The 16,975-nt window shown below is 35.7% G+C and overlaps 1 protein-coding gene across 1 annotated transcript in view; it reads left to right on the top strand.

Moving 5' to 3' along the window:
* The window catches only part of TDRD1 (tudor domain containing 1), a 70,253-nt gene extending 53,503 nt beyond the window's left edge, over positions 1-16,750 (top strand). The window contains exons 18-26 of the mRNA XM_027851874.1: positions 517-687; positions 1,327-1,602; positions 11,034-11,153; positions 12,128-12,244; positions 13,262-13,429; positions 14,080-14,307; positions 14,492-14,529; positions 14,613-14,700; positions 16,508-16,750. Coding sequence (XP_027707675.1) covers positions 517-687; positions 1,327-1,602; positions 11,034-11,153; positions 12,128-12,244; positions 13,262-13,429; positions 14,080-14,307; positions 14,492-14,529; positions 14,613-14,700; positions 16,508-16,515 — 1,214 coding nt within the window. The 3' untranslated portion in view covers positions 16,516-16,750. The remainder of the gene's footprint in view (positions 1-516; positions 688-1,326; positions 1,603-11,033; positions 11,154-12,127; positions 12,245-13,261; positions 13,430-14,079; positions 14,308-14,491; positions 14,530-14,612; positions 14,701-16,507) is intronic.
* Positions 16,751-16,975: the final 225 nt, after the last annotated feature.

Raw genomic sequence — 16,975 nt, 5'->3', positions numbered from 1 at the left:
TTTATTTAGTAGACAGATTATGTATATAACCTTTATCTTATGTAAAATACCTTCCCAGAATAACTTATAGTCTCCTAAGAGAATAGAGCTAATGATTATCAAAAGGGCAGCTACATGGCATAGTGGATAGAGTGCCAAGATTGAAGTCGGGAAGCACTCACCTTCCTGAGTTCAAATGTGGCCTCAGATACATAGTAACTGTGTGACCCTGGGCAAGTCACTTAACCCTGTTCATCTCCGTTTCCTCAATCTGTAAAAAGAGCTGGAGAAGGAAATGACAAATCATTCTAGGATCTTTGCCAGGAAAACCCCGAATGGAGTCATGAAGAGTTGGACATTATTGAAAAATGACTGCAGAACAACAACAAATTACTTGAATCCAGTAGCAGTGAAAGAAGGCAAAGAAGTGTACTTAACAAAAAAGGTTAACTTACATACTACTGTCAATATGTAACAAGCTGAAGTAAAAACAGTATTTTGTCATAGGTGTACTCAAATTCTTTATGTAAAATCTAGGTGATGGTAATTGGTATCGTGCTTTAGTAAAGGAGATATTACCAAATGCAACTGTTAAAGTGCACTTTGTGGATTATGGAAACATTGAGGAGGTTACTACAGATAAACTTAGAAAGATGTCATCCAGGTTCTTAAAACTTCCATTTCAAGGAATCCGATGCTGGCTAGTAGGTATGTTGGGGAATATAAAATTATTTTAATAATAAAAATATTTAGAAAGCTCTGATTATTAAACAATATTAAATGTAAAGGCATCACATTTAAATTTTTTTTTTGTTCAGATGTTTCCATTACAATGGAAAATACTACTTCCTATTATGAAATCTTGAGAAATAAGTATTTTAAACACAGGCTCAAATAGTCACATCAATTCATTAAAAAAAAGTAATTTTGAATAAGCTGAGCAATTTAAAATTATTTGGGAAGAAGATTAAATAATGTTAAATTTAACTATAGAAATGAGAAAGTGCCTTTTGACAATTGTAGCTATCATAATTTTAAAACTTTTTAAAATCTTACATGTGTGCCACCATGACTTAGTAAACATTGATGTAGTATTTGAAGGAATGTTTTTAATTTCTGAAAGGAATCTGCAAATTGGAAGCACAATTTTGTTTTTTAGTTTCATAATTTTTTTTTTTTGGCAAATGTAGCCTTTATTAAGGATAAAAGGCACAATTTATTGAAAATTGTTAGCCTAAGCTGAGCAAGAAGGACCAAAGACCTTTAGTAGGACATATGATGCACTAATAGATGATAAAAGACAATTTCTCCTGGAAATTCTGTTAATGAAATTTTGATGTTCTCCAGATATAAAACCTAGAAACAAGCATTGGAGTAAAGAAGCCACAGCAAGATTTCAGATGTGTGTTGCAGGGATAAAACTTAAGGCTAAAGTAGTGGATCTCACAGACAATGGTGCTGGAGTTGAACTCACTGACTTTTCTACTGCTTATCCAAAAATTATAAATGATATACTTATTGATGAACATTTGGTTTTAAAAGATGAACCACCATGTAAAGATACACAAAATGATAAATCTGTTAGTAAAATTGACTTGCCATTTGATCCTGATGTGCTTCAAGGTAAGACTTCATTTAAAAATGTATTTGTTATAATAAAACATTTTGTTATAAATATAGATTTTAGGGGGCAGTTAGGTAGAACAGTGGATACAGCAATGGCCCTGGAGTCAGGAGGACCTGAGTTCAAATCCAGCCTCAGACACATAACACTCACTAGTTGTGTGACTCTGGGCAGGTCACTTAACCCCAATTGCCTCACCCTCCCCCACCAAAAAAAATTTAGGATTTAATTCGATGAACATGTGTTTGTATTGTATACAGAGCACTGTGCTTTGTTTAGTTTAGAATCTTATATATGACCTTTCAGAAAATGAATTCTGAATCCAAGCCTCAGTGATTTTGTCAGTGCCAATTAATTGTTGAAGTGCTATAAGAAACCACTTTGTTGAAACTAATATTATATATGGGGCAGCTAGGTGACACAGTGGAGGAGTGCTGGGCCTGGAGTCAGGAAGACCTGAGTTCAGATCTGGCCTCAGACATTTAATAGCTATGTGACCCTGGGCAAGTCACTTAACCCTGTTTGCCTCAGTTTCCTCATCTGTCAAATGAGCTGGAGAAGGAAATGGCAAACCACTCCAGTATCTTTGCCCAAGAAAATTCTAAATGGGGTTACAAAGAGTTGGACACAACTGAACAACAAGAATATGATGTACATTTCCAATGTAATTTTACTTAAAGGTATGATAATAGCTAACATTTATGCAGCACTTAAAAGTACAAACACAACAACAGCGGCCTTTTGAAGTCAATAGTTTAGGGGAAGGGACTGGACCTGAGATTTCATTGTCATAGGAAACTTCGTGGTAAGGAAATTTCCTCTATTTATGCAAGTTGGCATCTTCTTTACAACTTAGAGCCCTATAGAGTTACCTACAACATGGACAGTTTAAATGACTTTCCTTTGGTCACACAGTTAGTACATGTGTCAGAACTAGAATTGGAACCCAGATCTTCCTGGCTTTAAGGCTAGTTCTGTAGCCACTCAGTTACAATGACTTGGAGATGAGTACTTCAGATATTATCTCCACTTTATGGATAAGGAGACATAGGTTGCAAAAGGCTAAATGATTTGCTTATGGTCGACATAGCTCATGTATCAGACTCAGAATTTTAATCCAGTTCCTTCCAACTCCAGGTCCAGCATACTAAGTCGTACTGTTTCTTGTTTCATACTGTTTTGTGCAGGAGATCTATTACTGAAAAGTTTGTATTGATTAAATTTTTAGAAAATCAAATACTATTTTAATTATACTAGGAAGTTTGATATTTAAAGAAATTATATTACAATATATAGATTCTTTTGCAAAGTACGCAGATAACTTTTGTTAAGTCCTGATTTTTATGGATTGAATTGGCTGTATCAGGTATGCCTGTGTTTTCATTTTAACCTATTTGTTATCTAGTTTGAATTTAAAGGCATGTTTTGCCATTTGCCTCTGTGTATAATGTTAGCTTTACTTTTTAATTTTTTTTTTTACTTTACTTTTTTTTTTACTTTACTTTTTACTATTCTAGATGGTGGCTGTTCTCTATTTGTATATCCTCTGAAGACAAAAATTTTGGTTTCCTTCAAAACTTAGCTCAAGGCTTTTTCTTTTCCCCCTCTCCATATCACCTTATATATATTTTGTATTTGTTTATGGTTGCATGTTGTCTCTTCTGATAGAATGTAAACTTCTTGAGGACAGATTACATCAGGTCAGATATGCAAGCATTTTATGTGCCTACTCTGTGCTAGGTGCTGTGTTAAATTCTGGGGATGTTAAGAAAAGCAAAACAAAACCAAAATAATCCATACTCTCAAGGAGTCTAATAGGGGACAAAAGATGTAAACAGCTATGTACAAACAAGATATGTATAGGATAAATTGGACATAATTCCTGAGGGAGGGTACTAACATGAAGGGTTGTCAGGAAAGGCTTCTTGCAAAAGGTAGAAGTTTAGCTGAGACTTGGAGGAAGCCAGGAGGTGGGCATAAGGAGAGAGAGAGAGAGAGAGAATGAGAGAATTCCAGGCCTGGGCAACACTATTGAAAATGCAGAGTTGGGAAATGAAATGAATTGTGTGAACAACATTAAGGAATATTAAGGCTAGTATCACTAGATCCCAAAGTACATGGAGGGGAGTAAAGTGTAAAAAGACTGTAAAGGTAGGAAGGGGCCAAGTTTTGGAGGGCTGTACAAGACAAGGATTTTATATTGATCTTGGAAGGTATAATAGAGAGCCAGGAGTTTATTGAATAGGGCCATGACATGGTCACACCTGTGCTTTAGGAAGACCAATCTGACAGGTGAGTGCAGGATGGACTAGAATGGGGAGACACTTGAGTCCAGCAGACTACCCAAAAGACTCTTGAAATAGTCCAGGTATGAGGGCATGAGGACTTACACTATGGTGGTGGCAGTCAGATGCCACTAAGGTTAAAACAACAAGATTTGGCAACTGATTGGTTATGAAGATGAGAGAGTAAGGAGTCAAGGATGACCCTAGATTGCAAGCCTGAGTGACTAAGAGGATTATGGTACCCTTGACAGTGGTAGCAAAGTTGGGAAAAAGGGACAGTTTTGGGGCAAAGAAATGAAGATGTCTGAGAGACATCCATTTCAAGATGTCCAGTGAGCAGCTGGAGATGTGATACTGAGAGGTCAAAAGATAGGTTAGTGCTGGACAAATAGATACTTCCTTTTTCTCTTGGCATGCACGATGTCTGACACATAGTAGGCACTTAATCAGTCCTTAATTCCCCACCACTCCTGTCTCTTTTGGAAGACTGTCAGCCTTTTCTTCCTCTCTTCTCCTCTAAATTTCAATATCTCCCTGTCTGCTGGCTCCTGCTACACTGCCAGATAGGACTGGGTCTCTCCTGTCTTTAAGAAATTCTTATTTGACTTAATCCTCTCCAATTTAAATACTATGTAACTCCCCTTCGCAGCCAAACTAGAAAAGCTATAGTCTTAACTTTAATTTCACTACTTCTCACTTCTTTAATTTTTCACTCTGAACTTAAACACAAAAAATGACCACTTTCATATTTACAACAAAGCACAAAAAATTATGTATAAAACTGTGGATCTCCATGTCATACTGGCTTTTTTTTTTAATTTATGTAATGAATTCAACTCATTATTTTCAAAACCATCCCATTTGTATGTGTTTTCTTCTGAACTTAATTCATTCTTCTCTAGCATTTTAAAAATGTTTCAGTGTTTTTTTTTTTCCCCTCATCACTTTTGCTAACCCCCTCCCCTCCACTATTAAAAACAGGGGAAAAAAGCACCTTGTAACAAATAAGCATAGCCAAGCAAAACAAATCCATATCTTGATCATGATTTTTCTGCACTAAGTGTCCATCATCTTTGTCACAAGTTGCTTAACGCTGCAACACAGGTCCTCTGGAGACGTGGTTGGGCATTGCTTTGATCAAATTCTTTAAGTATTTCAAAAATTTTTTTTTGTACTTTGTAAAATTGTTCTCCTGTTTTGCTCACTTCACTCAGCATCAGTTCATACAAGTCTGCCCAGGTTTCTCAGAAGCCATCACCTTCATTGTTTCTTAAAGTACAGTAATATTCCATTGCATTCATATACCACAGTTTGTTCAGCCATTCGCTAATTGATAGGCATCCTATTAATTTCCAGTTCTTTGCTTTTTCTTCCTCCTTTTAATTCTTCCTTCGGTATCAGGATATTTGTTTTGCCCGTAACTATCTGGTATCGTTCTCCCTCTTAATACCTTCCATGCCTTTCCTGACATGTTTCTCTGTTAATGTATTTTCTTTTTTTCTTTCTTTCTTTTTTTTTTTTTTAGGCAATTGGGGGTCACACAGCTAGTAAGTGTTAAGTGTTTGGTCTGAGGCCATATTTGAACTCAGGTCCTCCTGACTTCAGGGCCAGTGCTTTATCCACTGCACCACCTAGCTGCCCCTTGTTCACATCTTTTTAGAGAACCATTCAAGATCCAAATGCAGGATATGAATGAGGAGGGCAAATGTTGAGAATCTTGACCTTTCCTTTCAGTTTTCCTGGAGTTAATCTCTTTCAGCACCTTCTCCTCATCCTATTGATCATTGTTAGAGGGTGTTGGGTAGAATGGTATCTCCTAAGTGGACCTGCTTGGCTTATACCCCCAGTCAGCATTCTCCAGCCTAAACAATTGTTTGGATCCTGTTTGCTTTCAACTCTCTGTTACCTCAAAAATGATTGCCTCAAGCATGATTTCAGAAAAGTTGTATGGAGGGAAGGGAAAGGGAAGGTATAGAAGGAGTAAAATAATAAAGGAATTTGTTAATACTTGCTTAAGTTTACCTGTCAATATCTATAGATATTCTGTGTACACACACACACACACACACACACTCTCACTCACTCACTCACACACACACATATATCTCCTGGGCCTGATGTAAAAGCATAAGCATTTGAGAAAGGAGTATAATCCAACTGTGCTATTTCTGTCCTTTTATACTTTTCTTCTGAGGTATTATGTCTACTTCTTTCATGTGTGCATGTGCATGTAAACCACTGTATGTGGGAACCGATCATAATTTCTTTTATGGTTCTCTTTCCTATTCTTTTTGTTTGAGATGTTTGTGATGGTTAATAATTGTTGGTTTCTCTCTCTCTCTGTCACACACACACACACACACACACACACACACACACACTCTCTCTCTCTCTCTCTCTCTCTCTCTCTCTCTCTCTCTCTCTCTCCTAGTTCTTTCTAGTCACTGCCAAGGCGTTATTGTCTGGTATATAGGCAGATAATAAATGCTTGACCTCATCTCAAATGTAGTAACTCCACCAAGGTTACCATTTTGTTTTAAAATAGAGTCTTATTAATAGCATCTGGACTGTAATAAGCACTGCCTCCACTAAGGTGAGTAGGGTAATCACTATTACTTTTGAGATCTAGACCATAGCTAAATACTCTTTTTTCTGAGCATTTTGGTTTTCCATATAAACTGAATGGAAAGCACAGAAATAATATGACATACAGCCCAATATGTCTCTGTAAGAAAATTAGTCCTATAGTTGGATTGTCCTAATGAGGGTGGACCATGGTTACCTATGATGACCCAAGGTCTATCTGTTCATGTTCTTCAGAGCAGCGGTGTCAAATTCTGAACCAAATCATGATGTAATTTTAAAACGTTTATTAAAATAAGTAAAAATACAGTACAACATAGATAACGTTAATCTGTGGTTTTCTAAGTCAACATATGGCCCATAGGGATCCATTTCTATTTGTGTTTGACTCTAATGCTCCAGAGGGCACATCTCTTGGGCCCGATAGAAAGTACAAGTATTTTGGGGCAGCTCGGTGGCACAGTGGATAGAGCACCAGCCCTGAAGTCAGGAGGACCTGAGTTCAAATCCAGCCTCAGAACAAACACTTGACACTTACTAGCTGTGTGACCCTGGGCAAGTCACTTAACCCCAATTGCCTAAAAACAAACAGACAAAAAGAAAGTACAAGTATTTGGAGAAAGAATTGGTATGATCCAACTGTGTTATTTCTGCCCTCTTATACTTTTGTTTTGAAGTATTATCTCTACTTCATTCTTCTCAGACTACACTTTGGAACTTCTGGGTAGGCCATTTGCTTAGGACTACCGGGTGGCTTTGCCTATGGTTGGTTCCTTTAAAAAAAAAAAGAAATACATTACCTTATTATATTTATCTTCTTCGTGGGCCTTATAAGATTATAAAGCTACACACATCTATAATTTTGCAGAAGAGGCTCCTCATTATGGGTATGTTTCTTACTTTTCCTTACTCAGTCTCTTATACCCTATCTCTGTAATATTTGCTGTCTCACTACGACTATCTGTAAAACACTGTGCTGGGTGCCAAGAATAGAAAGATAAAAGTGAAACGACTCCTGTCTTCAGAAGCCTATAATTTGATGGGGTAGACATGCATATATGCAAAAGAGATACAAGAGATACAAATGGAGGGTTGGTGAATGGGAGGCATTAGCAATTAGGGTTGGAGTAGACTTTAGTTACAGTAGAAATAGTCCATCATTGGGACAGAACTTAAAGCCTTTTCAGCGTAATAGGAATCTGCCTGGTTGTGTTCTGCTGAAATAGTCTTTGAGAACCTAGAGTCACCTTTTTGCCAAAACATAGCATTGAATTATGGAGGTTAAGCATTAAATTTCTTAAATTCTGTTTTTGAAAAACTAAAAGTGTTTTAAACTGAATTAAAATTTTCAATGTATAAAGGTCCAAAAGCTTGAAGGTACCAAATACAATCTATTTTTCGTGCCATGGATAGGATGAACAAATACTAATATGCTAAATTTCTGTTTATATGGAAAAAAAATGCTCAGGTAACCAGAACTTTTTTTTTTTTTTTTTTACTGTACCAAATAGCAGTAATTGGTGTTTATAATGGTGACCAACAGGCCTTCAGAATCATGAGCTACTGTATGATTCTCATGGTATTTGAATAATTTTTTTTTTGTGCTCACTAGACTTTACCATCCCCACAAGATAATCATCTAATATTAAAAAAGCCATCTGCTAGAAGTAGTGAGTTCCGTCACTACTTCTCTCATTCACTTTTAAACTTTCTGCAATATGGCTTCTGATCTTCCATTCATCTGAAACTACTTTCTCCAGAGTTACCAATGAACTCTTCTTAATTACCAGTTTTATGGTCTTTTTAAAACCTCATCCTTCTTGACAGCATTTTATAATGTTGATCATTTCTCCTTTCTGGGTTTTTGTGACATTAAGCTCTCTTAGTTCTCCTCCTACGCCTGTCTGACCACTTCTCATTCTTCTTACTTGCTACATTTTCACCCATTTTCACCTCTGCTAGCTCTGGCCTGAAGGCTCAGTCCTAGGCCTTCTTCTCTTTGTGTATATATTGGCATTTGATTATCTCATCAGCTTTCATGGGTTTAATCAGCATCCCAGATCTAGATATTCAGCCCTCCAATCAGTCAGCAAGCATTTATTCAGCACCTTCTATGTGCCAGGCATTGTGCTAAGCACTGGAATACAAAGGTTAAAAAAAAACAACCAAGCCCTTGTTCTCTAGTCTAATGGGGGAGGGGAGCAGCATGCAAACAACTATGTATAAGTAGGATATGTAAACGATGTATTGGGGATGATCTTGGAGCAAAGGTGCTAAGAGTATTCTTAGGTGGGAATTTAACCAGGGAAGCTAGGAGGCAGAAATGAACAGAAAGAGAATTCCATGCTAAAGTTGGGAGATGGATTAGGTATACGAGGAAAAGCAAAGAGGCTAGTATTATTGAACCACATAATACCAGAGGGGTGAGAGTAACATCTAAGAAGACTGGAAAGGTGGGAAGAGCTTGGGTTATAGTGGGCTTTAAAAACCATATAGAGGATTTTTTCTTCATAGAGGCAGTAGGGAGCCGCTAGAGTTTATTGAATGGAGGCAAAGGGGGAACAGTCAGACTTGTGCTTTAGGGACATCAGTTTGACAGCTGAGTGGAGATCACCTGGAGTTAGGAAAGACTTGAGACAGAGAGACCAACCCAGAGACTGTTGTACCATTCCAGGCATGAGATGAAGAGGGGCTTCACCAGGCTGGTGGAAGTGTCAGAGGCAGAAAAGGTATATATACAAGACTTGTTACAGAGCTTGAAACAATAGGACATGGCAACTGATTGGATATGGTGGGTAAAAGAAAAAGGAGTTTAGGGATAGGTTCCAGTTTAGGTGATCCTGAGGCTAGTGGTACGTTTGACAGTAATGGGAAAGTTAAGATGAAGGAACTCTTTTGGGTGAAAGATAACATATTCAGTTTTAGACATGTTGAGTTTAAGGTGTCTATGGGACATCTAGTTTGAGATATCTAGTGAGCAATTGGAGATGTGTTACTGAAGGTCAGGAGAGAGGTTAGGGCTGGAGAAATAGACCTGAGAATCATCTTTATAGAGATGATTTGAATTATAGGAGCTGATGAGATTACCAAGTGAAATAATGTAGAGGGAGAAGAGGACCCAAGACAGAATCTTGAGGGGAACATTAGTCATCATCACTTGGATAAAGATGAAGCAAAAGGAGATCAATAAGGAGATGTCAGACAAAAGGAGAACCAGAAGAGAGTAGTGTCACAAAAACCTAGAGAAAATAGAGTATCAAGTAAATGAAGGAGATCGACAGTGTCACAGGCTACAGAGAGGTCAAGAAGAATAAGGATTGAGAAAAGGCCACTAGATTTTACAATTAATACTTCATTGCTAACTTTGGAGAAAAAAAGTTTCAGTTGGATGGTAAGGTCAGAAGCCAGACTGCAAAGAGTTAAGAGAATGAGAGGAAAGAAAATGGAGACATTGATTGTGTGTCAGTTTGTCCAGAAGTTTAGCTGCAAAAGAAAGGAGAGGTAGAGGATGGTAACTCCTGGAGATGGATGAATCAAGTTAGGGTTTTTTTTAAGGGTGAGGAAGACATAGGTATGTCTGTAAGCCGTAGGGAAACATCCAGGAGACTGGGAAAGACTAAAGATATGTGAGAGAATGGGGGATGACAGAAGAGGTCAATCTATTAGAGAAATGGAATAGAATGGAATCCCTTATTCAGTGTAGAGGATTTTGCCTTGGCGAGGAGAAGGGCTCCATTGGATATTTTGATTGGACGTCGTGTAGGGATCTAAGAACATGTCCCAAAATGAACTCATTATCCCTTCTTTCCCTCCTTCCAACCCTCCCCCTCCCCACTCAAACTAGTTCATCTCCATGAATTCTACATTCCAGCCATTCTGCCCTGCTTGCTGTTTCTCACACAGGGTGCTCTGTCTTCCATATCCATGCTTTTGCACTAAGTAACCCCATGTCCCGAATTCTCTTTCGTCACCTCCACTTCTTAGAATCCCTGACTTTCTTCAAGGCTCAGCTAAATACCACTTTCTTTTTTTTTTTCCAGAAAATCTTTCCTAGCCCCTTTATTTGCTATTATCTTCCTTTCTGTTACTTTGTACTTATTCTGTCTGTATCTTCCATATACTCTTTCTTATTCAGTTTTCTTTAATTTTCAATTTCAAATTCTCTCCCTCTTTTCTCTCCCTTCCCCACCTATTCAGAAGACAAGAGAAACAAAACCCATTACAAATATGTATAGTCAGGCAAAATAAATTTCAGCATTAGTCATATCTCTGCCCGTACCCCCAAAGAAGCAAAGAAAATATGCTTCAGTCTTCACTGAGTTTGTCAGCTCTCAATCTAGAGGCAGGTCGTATTCCATGTAGCTTTTGATGTATATGCTGTCTCCCTCACTAGAACATAACTCCTTAAGGGAAGAGTCTGTTTTAGTTTTGTTTTCTTTGTATTCTCAGTATTTACCAACATGTTTGCCATTAAGCACTTAATAACTGCACTTTGATGAATTGCATTCTTATTCCCATTTTATATAGATTTAATTCAGGAACTACATTTTGTATTCTATTAGCTACCTCTTCTCCTGAGCAGTGGAAGACAATAGAATTTCCAGTTGATGAAATTATACCAGCTTGCATACTAGAGATAATAAGCCCAAGCTTGTTTTATGCATTACCAATTGAGAGTAGAGGTAAGAAACTAAATTTTGATGCCTAGTATTTCTGAAAATTGGCTTAGAATTTTACACACACACACAGAAATCTGAGTTATTTTGTATTCCTTACTTATAATTTTGCTGTGCCCTGGATTTTTAGGAGACAAATTTGCCTGTGATTCACATGTCAGTAATTTAGTTTACAAAATTGAGCGAAACAAACTGTTTTGGTTGTGTCTGGGTCAACACATTAACCTTGTTTCTGTGTAGTATATTTATAATATTGTATAGTAATAATGCTCAGAAAGGCCAATTCATCAAAGAAACTTTATGTTCAGCGTGCTAAGAAAGGAAGGTGCACACCTCAAAAATATTTCAGCAGTAAAGGTTGAAATGGAAAGGATTTTCTGATCAAAAGACATTTGTCTAAGAATTCTAGTTAATCAAGGTTTTACTGTATCTAGGTGTTCAAAGCCAGTATTTTCTAATTTAGCCATGACAATTTTACTACTACTCACACCTTTCTGCTTTTTGCATGGAAATTTATATTTGGAAAACTTGAGTATTTGATTATGAGATAATAAATTATTATCAGCAACAGTCAGACAAATCCAAGTTGGATGGAGTTGCTTTTAAAATGTTGTAAATTAGACCTCAAGTAAGGTCTTATTTTTAAAAAAATAATTTTAAGTTTAGCAGCATGATGAAAGCTAAAATCTGCTTTATTCCTGACTTCTTAACTAATATTGAAGTTAACTATATATAGAGAACTGTACCAAAAAATCCAGGGACCAAGACTTCTGACAGCCCTGCAAGTAACAGAAGTCAAAATAAGAATAAATATCTTTTTTTTTTAACTACAAAGGACAACATACATTCATACGGTTGCATATGTATTTGTCTAAATACACTTGAAATGATGGATTAACTTGCTATTCCTATTAATCTTGATTGAAATGCAGTATGTACAAACTAAAACTGCTCACAGAATAACTTTTTTATATTTTAAGCAGACCAAGAAAAATTAAATTTGATGACAGTTAAATTAACAGAACATTGCAACTCTCAGAAAAATAGAGTACTCTTTAAACCAAGAATTGGAGATGTGTGCTGTGCCAGATTTACAAGTAAGGATCTTTGCATTAAAGGAATAACTATATGTTTCTTTTTATATGTAACTAGAGAGTTGAAGTATTTTAAGTGCTAAATTCCTAAAGGTAAGGGAGTTCTGTGTCCATTCGCTTATAGCTAGGTTATTTAGAAGACTGTCAACAAGGCCGAGGTCATGGGTGTGGTAGAAAAATGTATTTGTCTGTTTTATGGCTAGCTGTTGCAGAAACCTGTGTCTTTGGTCACAGTTGGAAGTTGGGCAAGAACATAAGGTGATTTGTACAAGCCCATCAACCCTTCTAGAAACACAATTTGTCCATGCCCTACTTATAGTAGATGAGAAATGTCATATTTATATGTCATACAAGGTACAGTGGAATGTTTATTTTAGTAAAAAAAGATTGAAAAGGTAGAGATATATAAACAAATCCAAATAGTCATATTTACATGATTAAATGTGTTGGGTGTCTCAGATGTAGGTTTATGTCAAAAGCATGACAGTCAAAGTGATACTTGTTTTTCTAATAAGTGGATTAGTGCATTCTAAGTCACACCATTGCTTGTTTGCTGTATTTTGAGTTATTGTATAAAATGCTGATTAAAAAAAAAAAACAAACAACCTAGTGGTTTGATAACAATAGAAGCCCATAACTATTATGCTTAAATTTGTTTCTGAAAAATGAAAATAAACAATTTGGAATAAAATGAAAGTGTAATCTTTAAACTTCTGAGCTAGAAGTTCTTTGGAGAGAAGCGTGGAGATTGGCTAATCTCTCAAACTTTAGGACAGACAAGTAGTCTTATATTCCTATTGGCTCAACTTCCCATTGTCTGCCATAGCAGGCTGTAGATTTGGTAACATAACAGAAGATGAAACAGCAAGTGGTAATTAGGAGTGAGGAAATATGTAGCATTTCTCCTTTCTTTATATGTGTGGATTGAAAATTTTTGAGTGATTTAAAATTATCACTGGCCAGCTTTCAAGGGATGAGAACATTTAACGTAATTTCTTATATGAAGTACTCATCTTTCAGGTGACAATTATTGGTACCGTGCTATCATCCTGAAGGTCTCAGAATCTGAGGTAAAAGTACTCTATGCTGATTATGGAAACATTGAAACTTTGCCTTTTTCTCGGGTTCAGCCAATCACTACCAGCTACCTGGAACTTCCTTTTCAAATAATTAGGTGCTCATTTGAAGGTAAAGTTTTAATAGTTATTTTCCAAAATGTGAAGTTTTATAAGTTTGAACTATATTGTTGAGATGTAATGTTACATATGGTATATACCTGCTTCTATTTAATAATGTACTTGACTTGTCAGTGAAAATTAATAAGGTGTTTTTTTTTAATGCATATAAGTAAAGGCCATTATATTTTGACATCCCTGTTAGAGATCCAACTAGATGAGATTAGACTGGTTCATACTACATAGACCACTTTTTTTTAAGAGGAATCAGATCTATTATTAAAATTCTCTTTCCTAGGAAAATAGTACATGCAGGCAGTTTTATAAACCCACCTAAAATATGTAAATTTATTTTGACCTTCATCAGTAGATTCAGAAAATTACTCAAATATTATCACTTTTATAATTAAGATTGTGCCTTGTGGATAGAACACCAGCCCTGAGGTCAGGAGGACCTGAGTTCAAATCTGGCCTCAGACCAAACACTTGACATGTACTAGCTGTGTGACCTTGGGCAAGTCACTTAACCCAGATTGCCTAACTAAAAAAAAACCAAACAAACCACAAAACAAAACAAAACAAAAGATTGTGCCTTGCAGAATAAGAGAATGTAGAAATACTGTCATTTTTTGTCAACTAATTATTATAACTCATTTTTTCCAGGAATAATGGAATTGGATGGGGGATGGTCTCCATTAGTAATAGAGCAATTAAAAAAACTCATGTTGAATCAGAATGTCATGGTTTCAGTAAAAGGAATCATTAAGAATGTCCATGCAGTGTCTGTTGAAAAACATTCTGAAAATGGTACTATTAACATAGCTGATAAGCTAGTGATGGAAGGTCTGGCAAAGCACATCACAACTAAAAGTCAAAGTGTTTTGAATAAAGGTAATTTCCCCCCAAACTTAAAATTGTACTTTTAGATTCATTTGTTAGTAAAATTATCTCTCAGAACTTTTTTTTAATGTAGAAATAGTTGAAGTAGAAGCTGTGTTTGTGTTCAGAGTATTTTATTTTTGTTATTATAGCACATTTTATTGGTTTGCTAATAGTTTATTATATTTCCTTATAGGACAGACTAATTGTTGCTGCATAGAGTTAAGGAAACAAGTAAGTTAAATTCCATTAAAATGAAAAAGAACTTTGTAAGTTTTTGGTAATAGTGAATATAATTTTGTCTTTTATACCCATAGGTGGAAAAACATGAACAGATACTACTCTTCCTTTTAAATAACCCAACAAATCAAGATAAATTTACTGAAATGAAAAAGTTGCTAAAAAGTTAAGTATGTTAAATGACATATGACTTATTTTTTTGTACCTGCTGAGTAAAACCATAGCAAATTATGTTGTTTGCATGTATCTTACTGAATAACATTTTGGAATAACTTTATTCCAAAACCTAATTACCCTAGAATCTGGTTTCAGGTTATCTTAATTTTTATACAATGATAATCTATTGCAATTTACTACTACTGATGAAAATCCGACGCAAGAGAAGTTGGGGTTGTAGTAGAATTTACTTATTTAATTATAACTTAGTTTAAAAAAATTAATTTTTTAATTGTACACCTTGTGAATTTAGTTGAATCGTAGGCCTATACATGCAGATTTTAAAGTGAAATCTCAGAGTTTAGTTCACTTTTGTAGAGAAAGCTTTGCATAGATGTCTATATATATTTTTATAGTGGGAGTTAAAAAGCACACAGAGGTAGCAATATGTTTCATATCAAAACAAATCTATTTGTGGCTTCGTTGACTCAGGTTTAATAAATCTGCAAATCTAGTCACTCAATAAATGTTAGTTGAATACTGTGGTGGGAGTTTCACATCATTTTTGTTTGCTGGCTTTCTTTGTTTTGTTTCATTTTCTTTTTAAGGAAAACCATCCACATTCTAAACCAATCTAGTAGATGACTAATGGAAGATAAATAGTATTTTAGGATTTTTTTGTTTTTTTACTTGAGATCATAGGATCACAGATTTAATTTAAGGGTTTTCTGTTTTTAAAAAATACATATTGACTTCTTAGAGTTGTAAAATTTATCCTTTGTTTAGATACTTAAAACTCAAACACATATTAAAAATCAAAGCCAGTTTCATGAACACTGCTGTTGATCCATATGAACATGTATGGTAAGAACATAACTGTTCTGCCACTAAATCACAGTAAAACTTTAAGCAAGTCATTTAACTTTCTGTGCCTCGGTCTTCTCATCTGTAAAATGTGCCTATCTCACAGGGGTGTTGTGAGAATGAGTTTTAAAAACAATCTGTTTAGGTGGAAAATGGTGTATATTTTCAGTTTTGCTAATCCCTAAAGGCACCCTTTTGACAGGATTGGTAGATGAACGAGAAATCTGTGTAATGGAACACTGTTCTTCAGTACATCAAAAGAGCTATGATTTCATCGGTGTGGGTATGCCTATCACTCAACTCCTTCATGTTGAGTAGATGGTTTCATGAGTTGCTGTGGCCAAAAAGCTCATCACCTGGTGGCTGGTCTTCTGATGATGAGCCCTCCAGAACTTAGCTAGGCTGGTCCTCATGGTGAGATGACATTGTATCACAGGGGCTGAACTGGAAGGCTTTCCAACTTGGTTGTAGGACGTGCCAGAGCTTGTGCTCTGCTGACATAACTTTCAAGAATCCAGGTCACTTCTGTGCCATGATACAGCATGGAAGTGGAACTTTAATGGAGATTATCCCTCCTTATTCAGTGAATCTAGGATTCCATCTGCACACTGGAGACAGTATTAGAGTAACTCTTTTAGAAGAGATGAATGTCAGGACATGAAACCAAGGTCTGTGTTATGAAAAATGTTTACTTGATTGCTCAAATACACTTTCTCCTCTCTATACAATTCATTATTTTTTTTCAACCTTCTAAAGCATACCTTCAGTGGATATTACTGATAGGTTTAAAATATATTATGATTGTTTTCTAACCATTGGAGAAATTTGTGAATTTGTGTCATGGTATATTCTACATTTTGGGGTGGAGGGTGATAAAGGATTTCACCAATAATGTGTACTTGAATTGAGAATAACTTTTATAAATATTTCATTTTTGTTTCAACCTTTTCAGTAAAATAATTGACCAAAACAAGAGAGTGCTGTGGTGATTAGGACACAAGTGGTACTGCAACCTGGCTGTCATCTCTCACAACTGGTGGAACTATTACTGTGAATATACATACCAATATAAAATGTATTCTCTTTTGTTTAATCATGTGGAAAGGTGGAAACTTCTATTTGTATATCACATATAAAGCCATAGTGATGGTATAATGGAGTTATTTTCTAACTACATGGAAGATCTGTCAAATTATATAAGCTGCTTCACTTAAACAAAACTGATTTTTGTTCAGGTATGCTTATTTTTGCTAAAAATATGGAGGAAAAATGAACAATTTGAGAACCACAATAAGGGAGCCTATTGTAAAAGGCTGCTGATTTTCTGTTTTATCAGAAATTTAGTCATTACAAGAAACAAACACTTTAAAATGGGAAGTAAAAATGGCTAGCAATAGGATATAGTGGAATTAAGCAGTAG

Source organism: Vombatus ursinus, unplaced genomic scaffold, assembly GCF_900497805.2.
Source record: "Vombatus ursinus unplaced genomic scaffold, bare-nosed wombat genome assembly UNPS02009205.1, whole genome shotgun sequence".
NCBI classification, from domain to species: domain Eukaryota; kingdom Metazoa; phylum Chordata; class Mammalia; order Diprotodontia; family Vombatidae; genus Vombatus; species Vombatus ursinus.
Note: the sequence above shows the minus strand (reverse complement) of the source record. Positions and strands in the feature narration are given on the sequence as shown.